Raw genomic sequence first — 24,319 nt, forward strand, 5'->3', positions numbered from 1 at the left:
CCACAGGGATCAGTACTAGGGCCTGTGCTTTTTCTAATCTATATTAATGATCTGGACTCTGGGATAGTTAGCAAACTTGTCAAATTTGCAGATGATACTAAAATAGGTGGCTCAGCAGATACAATATTGGAAGCACAGGCTATTCAGAGGGACTTAGATAATATTCAGTTGTGGGCCGACACCTGGCAAATGAAATTCAATGTGGACAAGTGCAAGGTAATACATGCAGTTAACAAAAATGTCCACTATAATTACTCTATAGGAGGTACAGATCTAGATGAAGTAACGCATGAGAAAGACCTAGGAGTCTATGTGGACTCCTCACTTTCTCCATCCAAACAATGTGGGGAAGCAATACAAAAAGGCAAACAGAATGTTAGGGTATATTGTCAAAAGTGTAGAATTTACAAACAAGGGAAGTAATGTTAAGACTGTACAATGCGCTAGTTAGACATCATCTGGAATACTGTGTGCAGTTCTGGGCACCACACTTCAAGAAGGATATTGCTGCTCTAGAGGCAGTTCAGAGGAGAGCAACCAGACATATTCCAGGTCTGAAGGGAATGTCCTACTCGGAGAGACTGAGGGAACTGAACCTGGAACAGAGGAGACTACGTGAGGACTTGATCCAAGTCTTCAAAATCATGAAGGGCATCGACCACATCAAACCAGAGGAGCTTTTCCAGATCAGCAGGGACACACGCACCCGGGGACACAAATGGAAATTGGGCTACAAGGCATTCAAAACGGAAAACAGGAGATGCTTCTTTACATAGAGAGTAGTCACAATCTGGAACAAACTCTCCAGCAATGTGGTAGATGCTGAAAATTTGGGAACATTTAAAAATAGACTGGATAGGATCCTTGGATCACTTAGTTATTAAATGGACACCAAACAAGCATGATGGGTCGAATGGCCTCCTCTTGTTTGTAAACTTTCTTATGTTCTTATGTTCTTAAAATATTTGTGTTTTTGAAAAAATCCACTAATCTAGCACCTCTTTCATTCCTGTCTCTATTCTATATATAAATACACACAGGCCCACTCTCGTTTATCCGCCACATTTCATTTTCTGAACATTTGGCGGATTAATGAGAGTACATGCCTTATGCATGTATGTAATATCTGTCACCTTTTTTGTATTGTTCTCATTATTTTAACTAATTAAGGTAATTGGTAGTTTGTTAAGAGGGGAGATAAAGGCACTGGAGAGAGAATTGGAGAGGGAGAATGCTGTGTTGAGAGCCATGCTGAGTGCCGCTTGAGAAGCGAGCAGAAGGAAACAAAAGGGATATATATCCCAAGGAACCTTGTACTGAGATACTGCTGCTAGAGAAAAGTAACCAAACTACCTTGAACCAAACTAGCATTTTTCTTTCATGATTGCAATAAATGTTCATATTCTGCAGATCAAATCAAGTAAGACAAACAAACCCCTCTCCCTTTGGCAATTGTGCCATTTCCCCCTCAAATAATACTGCATTGAAAATACATTTTAAGATTAAATGTGTCTGCCTTATCTTAATGGGGTGGGACATTAGAAATAAGGGGTTATTTTTAATGGGACACATATTATGTATATTAAGTAAATGTTCATTAATATTTGTAAATATACAAATCCCTTGTTTAAAGTAACCTGTACATTCTACTATATATAATGTAAATAAATCATATACAATTAACCATTCAGAAACCTATGTGACATACAGAGGCCTGTGTCAATGTTTGTGACATTTAAGTCAGAATGGGCTGTGTAAGAGTTAAAATCAATAGTGTATATAGCGGCATTATATTTAACCTGGAAAAAAAACAACGGGAGGTTCCCAAATGAATTGTTTGAATGTCTCTCAATAATAAGAACCAAACCATATTGTACAGTTGCCAAATCTTTGGATTTATTTACTAAATTTCCCTCATCAGCTTCATTTACTTTACAGCACTCCAAGTTCTGAGTGTACTGCTGGCACAAAAAGCTGCCATTTTTATTTGCTCTGATCAGTCCAAGGTCAAACAGCAGCAAATGTTAGGAGATCTGAAAAGCACAAATACAGTTACCTATTTCCCAAGGTCCTCTTTCTAGTACAAGCAGGAAACCACATATGAGAATATATGAGGCCAAGAATAATTGAAAGACTTGCACTTATTTGTAAATAACTCTCAATAGGCACTGTATTAAACATACTTCTCAGGAACATGATATCACTTGGTAATCTAACCGAGTTTAAACTCATTAGCACAACCTGGTTCTTGAACACCGTGCAGTCTTGGCCAAAACCAACAATAGTCCTGGGAGTGCGAACTGTGCTTGTGGCAGTGTGCTCTGCAGGCTGGTCTTTTTACATCTGTTTTCAAGCTGTGTTTTCCTCAGGTACGACTGGCATTCTAGAAAGACATGTCTTATATTATCAGCAAGAGAAGGCCTTTGGGAATAAGCAATTAACTCCTTTATTTAAGCATGCTTTCAGCTCTGATATGCTGTGAATTATTTATGACAAAGCAAATTGATGTATTTGTGCAGCCTACTTAACGGGCTATTCCTGATAAGTGGTAAATATCTCTTAACTTTACAAATGACTTTCAAATTTGTCAGACACTTAAGACATCAACTTATCCTTTTCTACAAAATCATGTGCAATGTGCACGTTTTATGCATGTAAGAACTGCAGAAACTAAAAAACATGTATGCAGGGTTGAGCACAAATTTAATTGGTCAATGGTTGTGTGTAAATGTGTGGCCCTATTAGACTACGAAGGGGCTTAGATGTTCCTCAGAAACCCAGGTCAGTTATCTTGCACAATTCTTTGAGCTTGTTAGGAAGAAGATAGTTGTGCATCTTCAGTGCAGCTTCATTTAAAAAGGAACAGCTTAATAAATAACCACTGGCCTCTTTCCTTCTGACCCTGTACATACATTACAGCCACGCAGGAGCCAAATCCTGGAACAGCTATGTAACTGCTGATAAATACTGATAGTATTAAAACAATGTGGACAGCTGGAGCAGAGACTGGAGTGACACACCACCGAATTCTCCAACACAGACAATTAACTGGGAAAGGTAATGGCTTAATATTACATATCTTGTGCAAAATTATTGCTGCTGGAAATGTATCAGCTGGCGTAGAATATTATCTGGGGCCTCATGTGGCATTTCCAAGAGTTTATTATATTTATGTTGGGAATCATTTGAACACTGGAATGGGAGACAGTTAATTTGAAGATGAGGAATTGCAGGTCATATTTTAACTGTAAGCTTATAGGTCACCAGTCTTCCTGAAAAGATTATATTGCAGGTCACGTACCTTGACATATTTGTATGTTGACCTCTGGGCGCTCGTATTTGACTGAAAGAGTGAAATTACCCTGCCGATTCAAGAACTGCCTCAACTGTTGAGCGACTTATTTGTCAAGAATCATCAGTTTGCCACTGGGAAATGCTATAGTCTATGAATTAAAACGGGCTTCTGATCTGTGGGTTTAATATCAGGGCACTTTATTTAAATTGTTCATATTTACAGGGGAGCCCTTAATCCCTGGATTGCCTTCTGTTGCTGTCGAAGTGGAAATGTTATAATCCAATTCCATAGAGCTAAGCCAAGAGAGTGAACTTGTGGTGTTTGGCTGAAAGAGAGAGGGAACAAGAGTGAGTCAAACTCAATTCAAACTTACTGCTTGGCTGAGTAGTGTTTCATGTTACTAGGTGTATTAGGATTAAAGAGATTTTCAGTGTGTTTTTCACCTCATTTCTATGATACAAATGAAGAGATACAGTCACTGGTTGTTCAGTTCTCACTTCAATTATGTGTGGACAGAGCTAAACACTATATAAGAGATTACAATCAGAAAGTAAGTAGTTAACCAGTACAAACTAGATATTATACTTGATTTATCAATGATTTTGATGAAGGTGACTAATTATGATTTTGAATTATATATGTGTAATTTTTTACTTGTAATTGTATTATGTTTTGATATGTAATTTTATACTGTGTTATTTCACTTTTGTAATGCTCTTATATTGTGTTAGTCGCCCTGGATAAGGGTAATAATAATAATAATAATAATAATAATAATAATAATAATAATAATAATAATAATAATAATAATAATATATGGAACATAGCATTTTCTAAACAAAAAGTACTGTATAGGTTTAAAATGAATCCTTTCAGTTTTACAGATGTCTCTCATACACACATGATGTACATGAAAATGCAATACTCTGTCAAGTTATTTTGATTATTTTTTTTTACAAATATGACTGTTACTCACTAGCTTATTGCAAAGCACCCTACAACTGATTTTGGGAGATGTACACAGCTGTGAGATTAAAAATATAGGTTGAAAATTGAATCCTTCTGTACTGTGACAGTAGCTGCTCTGGAGAAATAGGAGAGAGAAAGTGGATTAAAGATAAATAAAGCACAGAGACAAGGTGTTGTGGGTGTACTTTACTGCTTAATAATTAATAGTAGATTGTGGTAAAAAGTTTCCAGAAAATGTTACCACTTTGAACCTGAAAGAAATTAAATTATTTTCTCTTTTTTTCCCGTTTCACTAATTGTCTGTAATGGCAGACAGACAAAGACTTCCGAATCTCACAATATATCTGTTTTTTCTTTTCCCTTTGAGGCTGTACATATTGAGATTTTCCAGCAACAGCATGCTGAAGAGATCTGTCTGCAGATTGACAGTAGTTTCAGCAGGACTCATTAAATAAAAAGGTAATGCTCATTTAATTACCACTGCCCTGCAAAGCACTGCTACCTTCTCCAGTTGCAGTATCCTCACTGTCAGATTGTATAAAATGACTTCAGTTAATATGAGGCATTGTAAAAGTAAAAAAACTGTGCAAAGGTTAGAAATATCATGAATGCATTTGTCTGGTAAAAATAATTAGAACGAAGACATTGGTAATATAGCTCAGCCGATGGTCTGAGCCACAAACTTAAACTGGTTTGCAAGTTACTTATCATTCGCATATTAATTGTTTTAAAATACCACAATTGGTTGTGTACCATATTTCACTACTAATAGTAAACTCTGTGTAAACAGTATTTCCTACTCTAACACTACACTATGAGGTTGAGTCTCTGATTTTGGATATTTTCTGAATGTACTTTTCTTAAATCTGTGTTATTGCTGAAGAAAGGTTAAAAGTATAGCTTTAGTTGGGCTACATGTTTTAAAACAATTTTATTTAAAAATGTCATTGAAAGCGTGGAGATTTACTTTATGTAAACACTGAGCAAGTGTCTTGTTTTAACCCAGGCCTATGTCTTCTGGAAATCTACCCACCAGCTTTTACCAGTTTGTCTGTTTTTCAAATACTGAAGTAAACGAGGTTGGAAATAGATGTTATAAATAATAATTAATAAATACTATATACGTATACATTAAGGATTGCATTCCATTTGTATTTTCTAGGACTGTTCTGCTTGTGGGACCTTTTAAGGTTATCTGAATGAATGAGTGGCCGGGCTCAGATATAAATGTGGTGGGTCAGCTCCATGAGCCAGCAAGTGATGGATTCTCCTTGTCAGAAAGCTCACCATTCTTCGGTAAGAGACAACTGTCATGACCATGCAATCCTAATCTCAATAGGCAAGCGAACATTGTTAAAAATGCTATAAATGATTTAACACCATTTCTGTTTCTCTTTAATTTGAGGAGAAGTTACTTCTCAGGTGAAATGGCTTTCAGAATAATTGAGGGGAGTGCTGGGGAATCCTCTGTGCCTGCTCTCTGATATCACTGTTAATCAGTTGAGATCAGAAACATACTCCTTATCTCGGGTGGAGACTGCAGGGAAATGGAGAAAGAAAGGAAAAAAGACAGCTTTTGTCAGTACATGAAAGTGACTGATCTTAGATCTTGGTCAGTTTTTTACTTTTGCACTGCAGCTGGAGTGGGTGAAAAAAATAAGATGATAAGAGTTTGCATAGGGGACAATATATTCAGCTTTGTGCACCAGGATGCTTTAAATGCGTCGTTTGTATCAGACTAGTCTGATAATAACAACAACAAAACAAACAAGCACATTAACAGCACAAACTTAAACTGCATGGAGGGAATCTTTATTGATTTCTAATTTGATGAATTCTACGATATTAAAGGCTTTTCCAGTCACTGCAGACATGGGTTTAATAAGTCACAGAAGTTGAGGTTTGCCTTGCTAATCGCTGCATCGTGGTACGGCACTGTCAGACATCAGACAGGATTTACCCTTGACTCACGCTCATAAATCTCAGCGCCGCCTACAATCTGCGCGTTTTCTGCAGCTTGATTTTCCTGACAGATATCTGCATTAATCACCCCGCAAGCAGCTTGCCCATTGACAGCTCCAAGCAATTACATTACAAATGAAGATGTGCTAATGCGTTTAAGATTAACAGGCCTTAAAAAAAAAAAAAACTTAAATAAATTAATGTTGTTGCTGCAAGTGCACTGAGTAATATGATTTCACGATCGCCATTAAGCTTTCTCAGCCTACTCCTAAACTGTCAGTAAATCAAATGCAAATCATGGTTACAACAGACAACGTGCCGCAATTAACAATTTGCTCTTTGATAACAATAGTTGTATTAAGTACGGTTGTTTTTTTCTTTACACAGTTGTAACATGCTTATAGCCACTTACAAAATACATCATTACAAAAAAATGTAACCCAGGTCTACACTGTGCTCTCTCTTTTGCAGGGTGATTAGGGGCGAACTCATTCATGGATGGCTGGGACATAAATTAATAATAATAATAAAAATCCGGCCTTGTTGTCCTCACACTTATTCTTTGGTTTGGAAGCTCTGAAGTTCATTGGCATCTTAACGTTTTAGGAAAGGATATCAAGTTAAAATAGATGGTTGTACAATTAAACACCAATCTTTTTCAGGAGATTCAGAAATACTAAACAGAATGAATGAATGAATGAATGAATAAATACATAAAATGGGCATATGGTATACTCTTAATAGACTGCTGAGTTGTATCTAGTTCTGCTTGAAATGTTTCTTGAAACCAATGTATGTAGTCACGGCTAATTGCTAACGCACTATTTTACCGTTTGCACACAGACATCTGTATAATCTATGTATATATAAGCCGTGGTTCAGCACTGAGAATTACTTTAAAGTTAATCAGTAATCCAAGCGACCTTTGAACCCATGGCATACCTGATCAGGTACTAAAGTGCTACAGTAAAGCAAAGTCACAATGAGTAATACATTTGCGTACACTTTTACAATGCTACACAGTGGAAAATGTATGTACTGCGTGGTGTCAAGCTTTTCTTGACTGGGTGAGTTTCAGAAAGGATCTATACCAGGGGCAGTGGTACCTGAGATAGGATACACTTTTTGGAGGTCCGACTGTCATGGAAATGGTGCAAGAGAAGTCTGCAGGAGGTTGGTATCTAGGGCAAGATGTTTTCTGTTTTGCAACTCACTGTCAAGCTAGCCTGACTTTTGTCTCCAGTGCGCTTTGGATGTGTAGCATGTAACAGGCAACAGGACTCTGAATAAAAGAAAAAGGTCCACATTCAGAGCTTCCACTAATTTCTATGATTAGGGCTTAAATCACTTCAAAATGTTACAGGCTCAGCATTCCTGTGTGTTTACAGATAAGAAGTAAAAGTAGCCAGCCAACACTGGTTAAGATATGTTCTCTTATATATCTCCATGCCTGACATTGCTGGAAAGTCAGTGTATAGTTTTCTGTGCCTAGGAGTTGTTTGCTTGTTATGCAGAACCAAATTATCATTACGAGGCATCTCTAAATGCATTTCAAGATATCTTCAAATATTTCAAGATATGTCTACATCATTTAAAGATATCTTATCTAATCACTTCCTGTTTCCTTATTCAGTTACATAGAAATGAATGAACAAGTTAACAGAGATTGATAATGTTGGGCTACATACAGGAAGTGATTTGAAGATATCTCGAAATGATTTATCACTATCTCCAAATAAACAGGAAGTCATTTGCAGATATCTCTAAATGATTTGCAGATATCTCGAAATCATTTAAAGATATCTCTAATTCTGCAGTTAGTAAATTGGTTTCAGTTAAACATTTAAGTTGTGTCTATGCTTTCCAGAACGGATACATGTCTCCAACTTTAGGATCTCTTTTCGTTCTATGAGACACTGCCAGTCTGTATTCTTATCTTCGAGACAAGACCACTTTTCATTTCTTTGTTATAGATTTGTTTGAAAACAAAAACAACATGTTATAAATACTTAATTAGATTCTGCCTTTGAGGAGTGTGGCAGATAATGAGGATAATTTTATTCTTGTGTTCCCTTAACCATCAGTTGAGTTGGGCTGAAAATGTTTAAGTCTGAGTTCTCAGATGGATTTGAGATCTTCTGGGATTGTTTTGTCTTAATGTGGTTCAAAATGGAACTCCAGCCCAGTGTGCCAATAAAAATAAGATGGCAGTCACCCTGGCATCCAGCAAACAAGTTAATTTTGCTCTTCAAGTTTAATGTACTTTGTCATTGATTTTGTTATGTATTTGTTTATTTCTTTTCATTTCAGATTTGCTGGCAGAACAGGGCAGCCCACTGCTCCCAGATCCAGAGGTGCTGCCCTATGCCAACTATCCCAGCATGCAGTTTTCTCCGGTACAGCCGCCCATGGCCTCTCCACCATACTACTCCAACCAGAATTACTACCCGCAGTACAGCGAGGAGTGGTACTTCCCCTCTGGAATGTATGAAATGAGGAAAGTGCCCTGTGAGAACTCTTATGACACAGAGCTGGAGGAAGGCACCATGCCACTGTGTAAAAGGTCAAGGCAAGGACCTCATTCAGGGAGGATCAAAGGCGAGGAGCTGTGTGTTGTGTGTGGAGACAAGGCTTCTGGGTACCATTACAATGCCCTAACCTGTGAAGGATGCAAAGGTAGGCATGAACAATTCACCCCAAAAAGTTATCCATTCCAATCTTCTTTAGAGATCAGTGAAACAAACCTATTTTCCCTCTTATTCCAGCTTTAGAGTAAATCAATGTTTGGTACAGTCTGACTAATTCATCTTGACTTTTTACAATGTTTTACAGCTAGGTTTATGATAAGAAAATACTGGAGGTCTACTTTTAAACCTGGAACTTTGCATATTAGCTAACAGTCCTCAATGATTCATTTCTGCAGTGTATGCAATGTAGATGAAAGTTGTTTTGCTTCACTTTTTCATGGCCTGCAGTCATTCATACACCATCCATGTAATTTGAATGAGTAATTACTAATGTAATGTCACTAGTAATGAGTGGACAGTGCACACCAAAGAGATTTGAAACATTCCAGTCTTGTTCTGAGTGCTTAGTTACTTATTTATTGATGTCAAAAATCTACTTTTTGGATTTGGATTATGTGATCCTCAGATTAAGTGTGTGTGTGTGTGTTGTTTATCCCCCCCGCCCTACCTTAAATAGCCTGTGGTATATGTTTTCCTTCTATTCCTATTCTAGGTATTCTAATATTGTAAGTTATTACTTTATCTGAAAATCCACTTATTCTCCAGGCTCATGTCAGCATAAACTGATTTTAGTTACACTGTTCTTTCTTACAAGTGTACAGCAGTGATTACTTTCTCCTGCAGCTTTAAGACGCATTTCAAACAGGCTCTACAGGCATTTACAGGGCCTTGGTTAAGCAAGATTTGTGATTAGACGGGTTAGCCATCGGCTTGTTAGTCCTGTTCTTATGAAAGCTGTACAGTAGAGCAAGATAATGGATGATGCAATCTGTCGGAAATAAAAGAGCCTTTGTTTTTTGCGGAACCTCTAAAACAGAAAAAAGCTACATAAAGCAAAAACAGGACAGATACATAAAGGCCCAGGGTTCCAACTGTATTGGGTTGGCAATGACTTTCAGATGAGTGTAGTTGGTAACAGATTTATTGTATGTTTGTTGATGTGATATGGTGATGAACATACTTCAGAAAAATGCTCTGTAGATCATAGAGCATTTAAACATGTAGAAATAATGACTATGTTGCTTGCTTCTAGGTTATTTCTCCTACAATTACCTGCAAGAATAAGTAGTATCTTAGTATCATATTCTTACGAGAAAGGACATTTAGGGATAATCTTGAATTAATCAATCTCTTGGTTAGTCTCCAGCCTTTGTTTTTGGAAATTAACTTCTGCCTGACTTACACATTACATAGAATGATTGATTTTTGTAACAGTGTCAGGACCAGGGGCCTTGAAATTCAAGGACCGCTGGTGACTTTCTCATGGTCACACACTAATCTGAAGTTTTGGCTTGGATAGTAAGTTGGATAGAACCAAATTGTGCTTAAATTCTGCAATGTATACAATGTTGGCAAATAAGAAGTGACATTAAAATAAGTATCATGACTTGACAGGAAACAATTATTCTCATGCAGAGAATGCTTTGCTTTGAGTCAGACATATAATTAATAACTTACTTTCCTTTTTAAAAACAATTACATTATTTAGACTACTTGGAACATGGTTTTAGTGGGCTTTCCCAGTTGGAAATGAAAAGGAAAAAATATTAAGTTTGTGTTTCCAATTAAAATTATAGATTTTTTACATTGTTATATTTGATACTTACTGTACATAATCTAATTTGATATATAAATTACAGGGATAAACAAGCCCATAGACTTTGCTCCTTGGTCATACTTCAACAAATCAGATGCTTAAATAAGTGGGGATGAAATGAGTCCCACTTTTTTTAAGAGCTCAAAGCCAGCCTTCCATACAATGCTGGACAGGGTGAATTATACTCTTAACATTATTAAACTCTTTCAATGATTTGTGTTACAGTATGATACATTTTTAAATGGATGACAAATTCAAAATTATTTTTTTCTGTTTCCTAATGTGCTTTAATGTGTTTTGAAGGTACTTGATACTATCAAAATCAAATTATTAGCGGCACAGCATCCACTTCTTTGAGATTCCCCAGCACTTCAAATTCAACATGGCTTTGTCTTCTACTGCTTTCCTAAACCTGAAAATCCTGCAACTCTGATACAAATTCTCATTTATTCCTTTTTTGTAGGCTCAGGAAACAACAGTTTCATGAGTGCACATGCCTAATTGATGAAAGAACAGGCACATGGTTAAGAACAGACTCCAGCTCTCTGGTCATTTTGCCACCTGTTCTTCTTGAAAACCTGCCTCTCCATGCGCACTACAATCTTCCACGCTAGAGTCAGTTTCCCCTCTCTGATTTCTGCTGCATTATAGCCTAAGAAACTGAGCCTGTCCAGGGCAATGCATTTTTAATGGCTGTCATTCTGCTGATAACCAAGTGGAAGAATGTGTAATTACTGCAGCCCTATATAGTCCTATATATTTGAGGGGAAGGAGGCCCAGTGGATCTGCTACAGAAGTGAAATACTGTATATTGCAACAGGAGACCCATCTATTTGTGAACTTGTCGTGGAATAAATTTTTGCTCTTGTTTCCTCTTACATTGACAGAGCCATAAGACTGCTGTAAATAAAATAGTATTAAAACCATAACCCACCTCAAAGTAGGCTTTCTATGAAAAGTATTGTATCCAGATCCATCCATCCATCCATCTTCGAAACTGCTTATCCTGGTGAGGGTCGCGGGGAAGCCGGAGCCGATCCCGGCAGGCATAGGGAGCAAGGCAGGAATACACCCAGGACGGGACGCCAGTAGTATCCAGATGATGCTGTGATAAAACAATAGGACTATATTATTTTATATATGTTGTATTTAGTTGAGCAAATTTCTGAGCCTATTTTAAGATGTAGGTACATTTGAGCAGTGCATTCTGGAATCTCCAAAGCACCAGATTTCTTCTAAATTGAAGGCCGTTGGTTTCTGAAACTTTGCCATTTTCCCCCTCCCTCACCTCCTCACAGGTTTCTTCAGGAGAAGTATAACAAAGAACGCCGTGTACAAGTGTAAGAATGGAGGGAACTGTGAAATGGATATGTACATGAGGAGGAAGTGCCAGGAATGTCGACTCCAGAAGTGCAAAGAAATGGGAATGCTGGCAGAGTGTAAGTGGGAAACAAATTACACAACGGAGAGCGAGAGACCACAACATAAACACATTAAGTTAGGGTTTGTTAAGACACAAATAGGCATTGATAAATTGGGAGCAAAGAATGTCAGTTGTTTCCCCTTCTAGACCTGGAACCCCACTTTATCACAGATACAGGTGCTGATACTATACAAGTATATCATGCTCTGTTGAATCATTGTATTCTTAATTCATTTATTACTCTTAACTTAACGTTGTGTTAATGGTACTCTTCAATTAAAAATACTGGTAGCCTTTCTTCCTAAACGTTCTCTATACTGTTTCTCTGCTGAATTAAGTATAGCACAGAGAATGTTTTGAATGCAAGACAGTGCCAGGGCAGGAACTGGGATTATTTTGCACATTCCATAGGTCCATTTCTGGAACTTTAATACATATCAATACATTTCATAATTAAATACATATCAAGCATGGATATCATTTTTTCCCCATCTTCTTCTTATAAGGGAACTAGTATGGTTCCTACAAGTATGGGTCTTCATGTGTTGTTAAACGTAAGATGTAAAGCACTTTTTCAGTTTGATGCTATCATATAAGCCACTTTTAACATTTTTACATATAAAACTCGATAATGGTGGATGTCAATGGCAGATGTGTAGTATTTTGGGATGTGTCATCATAACTTCCAGAATAGTGGAAACAGCAGAAAAAATACAGAAGCACTGGATTTGTCTTCCCTGCGACAACTCAAGTTATTTTCAAAGTCAGCCAAGTGTTAGCATTTTACTTATCTTAGCATCTTACTCTGTGATAGTAATTATAGTTTCTGTAGTCAACATGAAGTGTTGCTGTGTCCACGGCCACCGGGAATACAGTTGTTTATTTTCACCATTCTGACAACAGGTGGAGATTGTTTGTGTAAGTTAACAACTCCAAATTCAAACAAAGGGAAAAACAACAGTCATTTTGACCGCAGTGCATTCCAACATTTGTAACACTTGAATCATCCCATATGGCTGTGCTGGTTTGTATGACTAGGCTAATGCACTTTATAAATACATTTTACAATGTGATTAGTCTTTTCCTGCATACAGTACAACTATATAAAAAAACTGAAATGAACATAGTGCCTGCAGTAATCCCATATACACCAGTTTCCTGCTAAGAAGATTGGATGTTTTATTAGCTAAAAGCAAAATGGTGGTAACAACTATGAATAAATGTAGATTTTCGTATATCTATATATTTGATATAGCTGTGTATGCCTTATATATAAAGTACAATATACACATGCAATGTTATTCCATTTGCATTGTCAAGTCTTAATTGAAGTTAAAATAATAAATATTGTTCACATATTCTTAGACTGCATGCATTTATAGAGAATAGTAAGTGCATATTAAATAGCATCAGTAAGATATACAGTGAGGGAAAAAAGTATTTGATCCCCTGCTGATTTTGTACGTTTGACCACTGACAAAGAAATGATTAGGCTATCATTTTAATGGTAGGTGTATTTTAACAGTGAGAGACAGAATAACAACAAAAAAAATCAAGAAAAACGCATTTTCTTGTCAGTTGTCCTGTCCCCTTAGCAGAAAAACACCCCCAAAGCATAATGTTTCCACCTCCATGTTTGACGGTGGGGATGGTGTTCTTGGGGTCATTCCTCCTCCTCCAAACACGGCGAGTTGAGTTGATGCCAAAGAGCTCGATTTTGGTCTCATCTGACCACAACACTTTCACTCAGTTCTCCTCTGAATCATTCAGATGTTCATTGGCAAACTTCAGACGGGCCTGTACATGTGCTTTCTTGAGCAGGGGGACCTTGCGGGCGCTGCAGGATTTCAGTCCTTCATGGCGTAGTGTGTTACCAATTGTTTTCTTGGTGACTATGGTCCCAGCTGCCTTAACAAGATCCCCCTGTGTAGTTCTGGGCTGATTCCTCACCGTTCTCATGATCATTGAAACTCCACAAGGTGAGATCTTGCATGGAGCCCCAGACCGAGGGAGACTGACAGTTATTTTGTGTTTCTTCCATTTGCAAATAATCGCACCAACTGTTGTCACCTTCTCACCAAGCTGCTTGGCGATGGTCTTGTAGCCCATTCTAGCCTTGTGTAGGTCTACAATCTTGTCCCTGACATCATTGGACAGCTCTTTGGTCTTGGCCATGGTGGAGAGTTTGGAATCTGATTGATTGATTGCTTCTGTGGACAGGTGTCTTTTATACAGGTAACGAGCTGAGATTAGGAGCACTCACTTTAAGAGAGTACTCCTAATCTCAGTTTGTTACCTGTATAAAAGACACCTGGGAGGCAGAAATCTTGCTGATTGATAGGGGATCAAATACTTATTTCCCTCGTTAACATGCAAATCAATGTATAACTTTTTTGAAATGCGTTTTTCTGGATTTTTTTGTTGTTATTCTGTCTCTCACTGTTAAAATACACCTACCATTAAAATTATAGACTGATCATTTATTTGTCAGTGGGCAAATGTACAAAACCAGCAGGGGATCAAATACTTTTTTCCCTCACTGTATGTGAGTGGGAAACACACAAATCTTCTTTAATAGCAGTCTTTTCATATATGTCCCTATATCCAAAGAATGGATAAACAAGCAGCTGTACGAGGTTTTAGCTTAATCCTTTTTAGATACTCTAGCATTTAAATTGCTATCGGCTTTGTGTCGGCTGGGTGTTGTTTAAAACAGCCTGCCATATTATCCCCAAAAGCAGATTAATAGTGTTGTTTAGGGCATTTTGTGTGGGTCTGTACGTGTGTGTCGGGGGGAGTGGTTGTGGTTGGCTGAGGCACTGGAGAGAAAGTGTATTGTTCCGGGTTGAAAATTCAAACAGTTGTGAGCTACCTTTACAGTGGTGAGAAAGAAAAACAAATCAATAATAAAAAAAAGAACAGACATGGGCAGGGCTGGGATGAAACCTAATAAAAGGGAGATCAATTTTCTCCTCTTGGCATGGGCCAGACTAGATGAGCCACAGTGAGTGTTGCTATTTGAAGCTGTCAGGCGATGGAAACACTGAGTGCCTTGACTGAGCAGCTCAGGTTGCTCATAAATTGTGCATTTGATTTTTTTTATAAATATTGTAGGTGGTAGGCATTTTGTAGGTCTGCACTCCAAGCCCTTGACAGGTTTCAAACAAGGTGTGTGAGGGGAAAGGGAGAGGACTATTTTTGGGCTTGGCCTAATTCTGATGTTCAGAGGAGGGAGCCCTGCTGTTTTATTTTTGTGTTTGTTTTCCCTAGTGTGGAGACACAAACGATCAGGAATATGGGTATAAACATATTTTTTAATTCATTTTAGATATTATCATAACATTTACAGTATTTATTAGCCCAGGTTACCACATTTTTTACTTTACATTGGGTTCTTTTCATCCAATTGAAACTAAAAAAATCAACACAAAAGCAAGAATATCCTTTTGCATGGTCATTGTTTAGTGTTGAGAAGGATATTTTAAAATGTCACTTCTGCATTGTGGTTTATTATTTTTGCTTGCTTCCTTGTATTAGTGACACATCAACAACAATCCATTATATCACAGGGAACAGTAAGGCCAATGTACTAAATGAAGAAACCTTACGCTTATATAGACTTTTGCAGCCACCAAAAAGTGTTAGGAGGTTCTGCTGTGGCAGGAATAAAAACAGATATGTTACTAAAACAACTGTAGCAATATGGGGAATTAGGAGGATACATTTTTTGGGGACCTCCTACCTACTGTATAAAAATGCACAATGTTTCATGTCCCCTAATTTCCAGTGGCTTCTGATTGTTGTTGGCAGGCTTACTAACAGAAATACAATGCAAGTCGAAGAGGCTGAGAAAAAACACCAAACCCTCTCCTGACCATTCCAGCCGAGACACAGAGGGAGCCGATAGTGGAGATGCTAAACAGGTCACTTCCACAACAAAGGTGTCAAAGGTACCAGAGAGACAGAGACACTTCCCAACATGGTCATTTAAAAATACACAAAACAACTCTAGGGTATCTTCAGGTCTCTCCATACAGCCCCAAAACTAACACCAACATTAACCTAAACTGTGACCTTAACTATTCTTCCAAATCCTAATAGCATTAGGCTATAACCTAACAATCCTCTTTCCATCCCTACTGCCAGCCTTTACCTTAAACCACAAATGTTGTAGGCATGGACCGTATTTATTCAGATACTCCTAGATATTTCTTCAGTGGAGTGTGTTGGGGAAGAACTCTTGATAATGGTCACATATTGAATGTTCACATGCAGAGAATTTCATCAACCTGATTTAATTTGTTCCCTTAGAAAAAAATCCAAATGAACGGTTTCTATGTACACTAACATAAGGCAATCCATTGGAAGTATTAGTTTATATGTACAAGGGATGTAATCGGAATACATTTTTGCACATACCTCGAGCACCCATTAGTGTCAAGGTTACTATGACAACAAAAAGCTCATGCCATTCTTGCCAATGGTAGCAGTAATATGTATCATGTGCTGTACTTCTGTATTTCCAATATTTTTTAAAATAATATATTTGTGCACTTGTCGAACGATAGAAGGCAAGAACAAGAATTATTGTACCGGAAATCCAATTTGATTCAAATTAGCTTGATGCCTTTCGTCCATTGATATTTCTGTAGCATGCTACTTCCGTTAGATTAATATAATTTTACTTAATATAAATGACTAAGCCACCCTCAGACAGGTGAGGGACCTCCTGCACAGATCAACTGGATGGACCAATGGCAACTGTAGGGATTGGTATGCAAGACAATGAGATCACAATTATAATGTATTTATTTATTACACATTACACACAGGGTTAAAATATTGTCCTTAGGAGTTCTCCAATATAACATTTCACCTTGGAATAACAAATTTACCAAGTCAAGAGTCTGAGATGGCAAGTTCAAACCAACAAGCCACAGGGGATAAGTAAACAATTTAAATAAAGTGAAATAACAAATCTAAAAATACACATCTAAAATATCAAGTGATTAAATTTACAACTAAACCAAAAATTAAATGAACATCCTGCACACATCTTAATTATGAACCAGTGAATAATAGAATACATTAAATAACAATTAAAGGTTTACCGAGAAAAAAAAACAAATAATTGGATGTTACGCTCAAATTCTAAGAATAGATCAAAACAAGATAAAAGCCATGAGATGGGAGAAGTGTAAAACTGGTTATCTGAGAAAGGAAGCACTGCCCAAGGGGGAGGGGTTTTCAGCGTGCATCGTTGGCACGCATCAAAGATATTTGTCTATCAAAGCTGCCATTAGCCCTTGTGCCCGTCACTCAAACAGGACCCTTCTGCTTCCTGTTTGTATAAAAGGTGACTTCTGCACAAAGACTTCCTCTTTTTGCTGGGAGCTAGAACTCCCACGTGACCTTGCAACCATGGTCTTTTCTCAGATAACAACAGTTGCATAACCAAGCTATCGTTATCTTTTGAGTTAGAAGCACTGCACAAGAGGGAGGGGTTACAGTATAACCAAACCGTCGCAAGGGAGGTGGCAGTGAGCTGGTAAGAGAGCCTGCCCCGAGGCATACCTAGTTGGAGCCGTACCAACTCTATGATAGAACCACAGGGGCCCCTTGGGGCCACATCTGGGCTGCCCAGATGCGAAGACTGCACTGAACTGGGAAGAAATAAGCAATGGTGTATCCACGGGCAACAAGAACCTTGTGCCTACCATGAAGCCTAGTAATAGCGGCCTCCTGCTCTACTAGCAGGGCTAGGAGCGGGGCCAATACCAAGACCACACCATATAAGCACAGGGCGCAGTCTCACACCCCATGCTCAACATACTGCGGGCTAACCAGACTAGCTAGGGTGGGGCCACAGACTCCTGGCAAAAGAACTATATACATAGCGAAGCATGTGCGGGTGGAGGTGCCATTCCGACACCGGGGGCCCTCCCCGAGGGAGGAGGTCCGCCACCGTGTTGGAGATGCCCGGGAGGTGGGCTGCTCTGATGGAGCACAGCTGAGGCTGTGTCCATAGAAGCAGATGATGCACTAGCCGATATAGTGTGTGCGACCGGAGACCTCCCTGTCTGTTGATGTAGGCAACCACTGCTGTGTTGTCTGTCCGCACTAAAACATGACTGCCCCGAAGGGCCAGCATGAAGTGACGGAGACCGAGGAGCACAGCTCGTTATTCCAGGGCGTTGATATGGAGGGCCCTGACGGGCGCCGTCCAACTGCCCCGGACTCCCTGTCCATTGCAGACAGCTCCCCAACCTTGCTTGGAGGCGTCTGTTGTCAACACCACTCAGTGGCAGACTGGCCCCAAGGGCACACCAAGGGTTAAATTCGAAGGGCTCCGCCACCAACGGAGCGCCTTCCAGCACGCTTGAGTGATTGTCACTCGACGTGCTCTGTCGCGGTGAGGATGCATCCCATAGGACCCAAACCACCACTGCAGAGGCCTTAGATGAAGGAGGCCGAGGGGGAGGGTTTGGGACACAGCCGCTAGAAGGCCCAGCAGCCTCTGGCAAAGGGACACCCTGACGCGGGCTCTCAACCAGAAGAGGGAGAGACAGGCACGTATGGAGGCAACTCTCTCTGGCACCAGCGTGGACAGCATGGCAATGGAATCAAGGAACTGCGCCTGCTGAGTCGGCACAAGACAGCTCTTCTCTCTGTTGACCCGAAGGTGCTCTGAACCTGCTCCCTGGAGTTGGAACAGATCAGCCAGTTGTCTAGATAATTGAGGATGCAAGGGGCCAGCACTGCGTCCATGCACTTGGAGAAAGTGTGAGGGGCTAGAGACAGGCCGAATGGGAGAACAGCAAACTCGTATGCTTGGCCTTCGAAGGCGAAGCGGAGAAACTTCCTTGATGAGCATCTTGAAACGCAAGACCTTGAGGCGGCGATTCAGGTACCTCAGATCCAAGATGGGGTGGAAACCGACATCTTTTTTGGGCACAAGGAAGTATGGGGAATAAAATCCCTCATGCTGCGCCGGAGGGGGCACTTTGCGGATCATGCATTTCTCCAAGAGAGCGGCGATTTCAATGCGAAGCGCCACACACTGCGAACGGGTCCCTCACTCGCGTCCACACCATGCCTCTGAAGGGGGGTGGACGGGTCTGAAACTGTAGGGAGTAGCCAACTGTTATAATTTGGAGCACCCAGGAGTCCTGGGTGCGGAGGTGCCAATTGGAGAGTTGCTGGGAGGTGTATGGGTGGGCCAGAGGCTGCTGGAACGCTTCAGGGCCATGGCATGGGAGGTGGAGGGGGCGGAGGTCTGCTGCCCGTCCTCTTGCCCAGGGCCTGGGTAGGCGCCTGCCTGCTGGTGAGGTCCTGAAGAGTAACACCAAGCACCGCCGAAGTGCGCCAAACAAAGCACTGCACACTGCAAGCGCCGCGCAGGCTGACAAGCCTAGTCGCACCACGTGTGCCGCAGTGGGTACCAGGGACACTAGGCCCCACGCTGTTCGGGATCCGGAGGGCTCACTGTAGAAAAACCACCAGCCGAAGCTGTAGTGTGGGAGCAAGCCGGCGGAGGAGTCCCTCTCGCGGGCGAAGTCTCTTACGACAGACCGAGGCTTAGGCCGGGCAGCCGGCCTCAGCTATTACTGCCACTGCGTGTGCTCGCGCTGTGGAGGAAAAAGTCCAGTACACAGTGTACTAGCCTGAATAATAATAATAATAATAATAATAATAATAATAATAATAATAATAATAATAATAATAAACGACTAGTAGTCATGTGAAAGCCGAGATGAACTGAGGCGCCAACGGACTTCCGCGGCGCGGACAGAACAAAATAGCGTGGCTAATTTATATAAAATTAAAATAGAACAACACACAACTGTAGCCAATCGGTGGAAGGAAAGCACATTATGTACCGCCAGCCAACCGAAGAATGCAGATTTCTGGTTTGGACAAACAGGCTCTCTTATTCGTCTTGACGAACAAAGGCGAAGGGCAAAAAGAGGAAGTCTTTGTGCAGACGTCACCTTTTATACAAACAGGAAGCGGAAGGGTCCTGTTTGAGTGACGGGCACAAGGGCCAATGGCAGCTTTGATAGACAAAAGTCTTCGATGCGTTCCAGCGATGCGCGCTGAAAACCCCTCCCCTTGGGCAGTGCTTCTAACTCGAAAGATAACTAATATCAACGGATTGTTGCTAAACAACGTAACTCACCAACCCGGTTTTCTCGAAAATATGCAACAGTCTCATGTAACAGTCGCTCTCCTTTAATGCAGCAAAGTATTGCAATCTGTGTAGCCGTCGACCGACACATTCTCCCAGCTCAGCTGTTTTTGTACAGCATCCCCGCGCTTGCGCAAAGCGGAATCCCCTGTTTAAAAGACACCGCACTCATCTTCCCGTGCAGAAGGGTTGGGGCCAGTGGACAAGAGCGGCGGGTCTCCAGGGCAAAAGATCAATCTTGTATGCAAAACAAGACATGCTGTCAATGATGCAGCCAGGGAGATCAATAACAGATCAAAGCAGTCAGGCAAAGTTAATACAGAATAAAATACCCTTGTTACATCTCAATAATTTTCAAACTTTCAAACTTTGTAGCATTAACGTTTCCGCAGCAGACCATTTTTTGCCCCTCACCATATTACAGGATTTAACTGCGTGACGCAAATGAACGGACATGCACTGAAAGATGCAGATAGATTGAAGTAGATTTACACGGCTAGTATTAGACGCTATGTTCTGTTGAATTCATTATCAAAGGTCTACACCACCTCTTTCGTTCCGATCGAAATTTCATTCGAAATTAGTTCAATATGATTAGTCTGTTCAGATTAAGGTGTTTGTATGAGAGTATTGTATTCCGATTGATTTATAAATCGGATTATTAAAAGATTATTAGGCTCCATGTAAACATAGCTAGTGATGAAAGTGTGATGTTCTTCAGCTACAGTATCAGAGGAATCAGACAGATAGCAGTCAACAGCACAAATGCAAGCTGACCTATAGAAGTTATTGCAGATAACAACAGAGTATTTTACAAAAGTATGTGAACAGAACAGAGTCATTCTAGTCATGTTAGGTAAATTAACCCTTGGTAGCGCAAGTCTGCCATTTGCTCTTCTCAATGAAAAATTGGTTCGCTTGAGTGTCCTGACAGCTGGTTCTGAAATCCACAAATCATCTGCTGGTATCGTACTCTGCACAACTGGAATCTAGATAAAGACACGTGGTTGAGAATCTCTTTCAGTTTTTTGAAGGAATTATTTTTTGGCAGTTCAACCGATTGTCTTGTGTAAACTGCAGTCTCCCGCTGCTTTCAGAAGAAACCTAAAGCTAAACAGAATTGGAGAGAATGTGGATTTATTTTAAAACTATCACATGGTTCTTCAACAAGGAAATGTGATGTGGCATCACGCTGTTATATAGCAGTTTTTAACTGATCACAGCTCAAAGCAATGAAACAGAATCCATGCATTATTCAGCAATAATTAAATTGGGTCATGCTATTCTCGTGTTTGAAAATCCATAACCTGCTCATTTCATTTCAGGAGAAGGTTGAGTTCAGTCAAGAGCAAGTCAACCTTCTGAATTACATTTTAGATGCCTATAATAAATATCGCATTCCTCAAGACATTGCCAAAAAACTAGTAAGTTTGCTCTGATATTACTTAATTCAATGTTCTCAATGTATATCCTTTTTCTAAAAGCTCTTTGCTTCTTTACATCCAAAGAAAGACATGCTACAGCCAACCCAGAGAAAATTGATAATTTGTATAAAGGCCAGGCTATTGAATGTTTAATTTATTTTTAGTTGTCTTTGGTATTTATAAGCCAAAAACCTGTTGAAACCATCTGAAATTGAGTTCCATGAAAACTGGGTACAAGATTTGTTCTCAGTAAAGTTTACAATTTGCTTAGATCCATAAATTCTCTGTTACTTGATGACAACTTTATAATAGTCCCTTTCTGAAGTTTGCATGAAACTTAGATGCATTAAAACATGCATAGGATGTTTCAAATATTGTTTACAAAAGCATTATCAAGCATTATCATTATCAAGATTCAAGATTCAAGATTCATTTCACCTCAAGCTTAATTCTAGGTTCTTATTTTTGTTTGTTTTTTCTGCATCTCTTCTTTTATATCTCTTCTTAAGCTTCAAGATCAATTCACTGCAGAGGAAAACTTCCTTTTACTCACGGATTTGGCGACTAGCCACGTGCAAGTACTGGTGGAGTTTACAAAAAAGCTCCCAGGTATCTTGACTTCTCATTTGTAATGTAGAGATGATTGCACATTAACATACAGTTACTGAAGGCTTTTTTTTTTTAATAAAGACTCACAGCAATAACCCTTAAAAAATAAACGTTGCACTTTTGTCAGGTTTTAAAGCCACCAGAAGACTACTGCCAGATGGTGTTCTGTAGCAGTTAATAGCAGAACCCAATCCAAACATATTAAATAAACTGTAAACAGTAGGTATTACAGAATGCTACACCAGCACTCCTGTAACAATTTCACAGTATGAGATATGTATTAGAGCAGTGGTTCTCAAGCCTGTCCTTTTTGTTCCAACCCAGCTCTCAATTACTTAATTGAAGTAGTTTGATTACATTTGACTCTTTAAATTGTGTTACTGATATAAAGTTGGATCCTTAATTTTCCCTTATAGAATTGTATACTTGACTTAAAATCCTACTGTAAAAAATAATTGAAAGGCTCTGATTTAGGAAATTATTAGTTCAATTAAGTAATTGAGAGATCGTTTGCAACAAAAACCAACAGGACAGGTGGTACTCCAGGACAGGTTTGAGAACCACTGTATTAGATAATATATTTCATTTGTTTTCTTCCACGATCAATGTGACGATGCATCAACCATTTCTCTATTAGGGTTTCAAGGTCTGGATCACGAGGACCAGATTGCTTTGCTGAAAGGATCCGCAGTTGAAGCAATGTTTCTCCGATCGGCACAGATTTTCACACGAAAGCTGCCCCCGGGACACACAGAAGTTCTTGAGGACAGGATTCGAAACAGTGGTATGTTTAAGGCACTGATGTTTATAATAATAATAATAATAATAATAATAATAATAATAATAATAATAGTAATTGATAAGACACAATTGATACAAATTTTCTTAGCCTTTCTTTATTTCTGGACATGAACAATACTCTTGTGCGGCTCTCCTCTAAATTAAAACTTGAAATACCCCACAGAGGCTGTGAATATCTGGCAAAAGCTTAACTGGTTTTGCTGCACTGGAATTGTATTCTGGGATATACCTGTTTCCTCAACTAATTTTAAAATAGACTATAGGTTAAGTTTCCAAATTGTAACTGCATTCTGGATATACAAAATGTCTGGACACATGTTAAAAGCACCTTATTCTTGTTTGGGATGTCCAACCACTCCAGAAAGGAGCAAAGCAGATATTTGTTAATGTTTCATTTTTAAATACAAAAGCTCCCTTTTGATTTGAAACCCTTCTTTGGGTAACTAAATAAATATTCACACGATGAAGGATGGAAACAGGTATAATATAAGCATTATTTCAATAAAAAATTAAAAGCAACTGCTGTATACATTTACATAATTTAACCTCATCAGTTTTTAAAATGGCCATCATGCCTCCCCACATCGTCAGGACATTCTCATTAGCCAAAAGCTGATGTGTTGACGGCTTAATTTTCTCTCCAATTTGTTCAATTGGCTTGACTGACTTGTGGTTTTGGACTGATAGTCAAAGTCATTCTGAATTTTACAAGGCCTGGGTATTGATTGTGTAGGCTTTCCATTTTGTTGGAAATTAACGATAGTGAAAACATTTTTTAAAGTGTATTTTTTTCTATTTTGTCATTATTGCACCAGTGCAATAGTTCTGCATAGTTTGTTTCCCTCCAGTTTGAAGAACAGCAACTATACATACGTGATTAGTTAAACTCATTCATAACGATATATCTTTCTAATATTATAGTATTTAATGGTGAAAAATGAAGCACAAGTTGATTGTTTTGGGGTCATAATCAGTGCGATCCGTACTCTGGTGATCCAGAATGCAATAACTGCGTAGAATGTGACGGCAGTCTGAAAGAAATACGATATGTGTATAGAAAATAATCAGTCATGGCAATACTTTAGGGAGCAGATAATGGCTCTGGTGGAGCCTCTGGCTTCTGATTTTTTCTCGCCTCGACAGGGGTGCCTTCAGAAGGGAAGGATTTACTAAGGGGTGAAACAGGAGGTTCGTGCTTTCACAATTAAGAATTAAATTACCGAAATCAGTGAAGTGTCCTAAGGCATGCTGATATATTTAGAATAGTGTCTTGTGTTTGCTGTGTTTGCTCGCTGTAATGAATT

General features: G+C 39.2%; 1 protein-coding gene across 3 annotated transcripts in view; it reads left to right on the forward strand.

The window, feature by feature from the left end:
* Positions 1-2,831: 2,831 nt before the first annotated feature.
* nr1h4 (nuclear receptor subfamily 1, group H, member 4) overlaps positions 2,832-24,319 on the forward strand; it is a 28,243-nt gene continuing 6,755 nt past the window's right edge. Inside the window, exons 1-10 of one of the 3 annotated variants that reach the window (XM_066705456.1) lie at positions 2,832-3,057; positions 3,518-3,642; positions 4,632-4,723; positions 5,427-5,560; positions 8,537-8,902; positions 11,869-12,009; positions 15,804-15,943; positions 21,507-21,605; positions 22,115-22,214; positions 22,852-22,998. In XM_066705456.1, coding sequence (XP_066561553.1) covers positions 5,464-5,560; positions 8,537-8,902; positions 11,869-12,009; positions 15,804-15,943; positions 21,507-21,605; positions 22,115-22,214; positions 22,852-22,998 — 1,090 coding nt within the window. In that variant the 5' untranslated portion in view covers positions 2,832-3,057; positions 3,518-3,642; positions 4,632-4,723; positions 5,427-5,463. Of the gene's footprint in view, positions 3,058-3,517; positions 3,643-4,631; positions 4,724-5,426; positions 5,561-7,202; positions 7,400-8,536; positions 8,903-11,868; positions 12,010-15,803; positions 15,944-21,506; positions 21,606-22,114; positions 22,215-22,851; positions 22,999-24,319 lie in introns of those variants that run through there. The other 2 variants (XM_066705457.1, XM_066705458.1) reach the window with 2 other exon arrangements.

Source organism: Amia ocellicauda, chromosome 5 (genome assembly GCF_036373705.1).
Source record: "Amia ocellicauda isolate fAmiCal2 chromosome 5, fAmiCal2.hap1, whole genome shotgun sequence".
NCBI classification, from domain to species: Eukaryota; Metazoa; Chordata; class Actinopteri; order Amiiformes; family Amiidae; genus Amia; species Amia ocellicauda.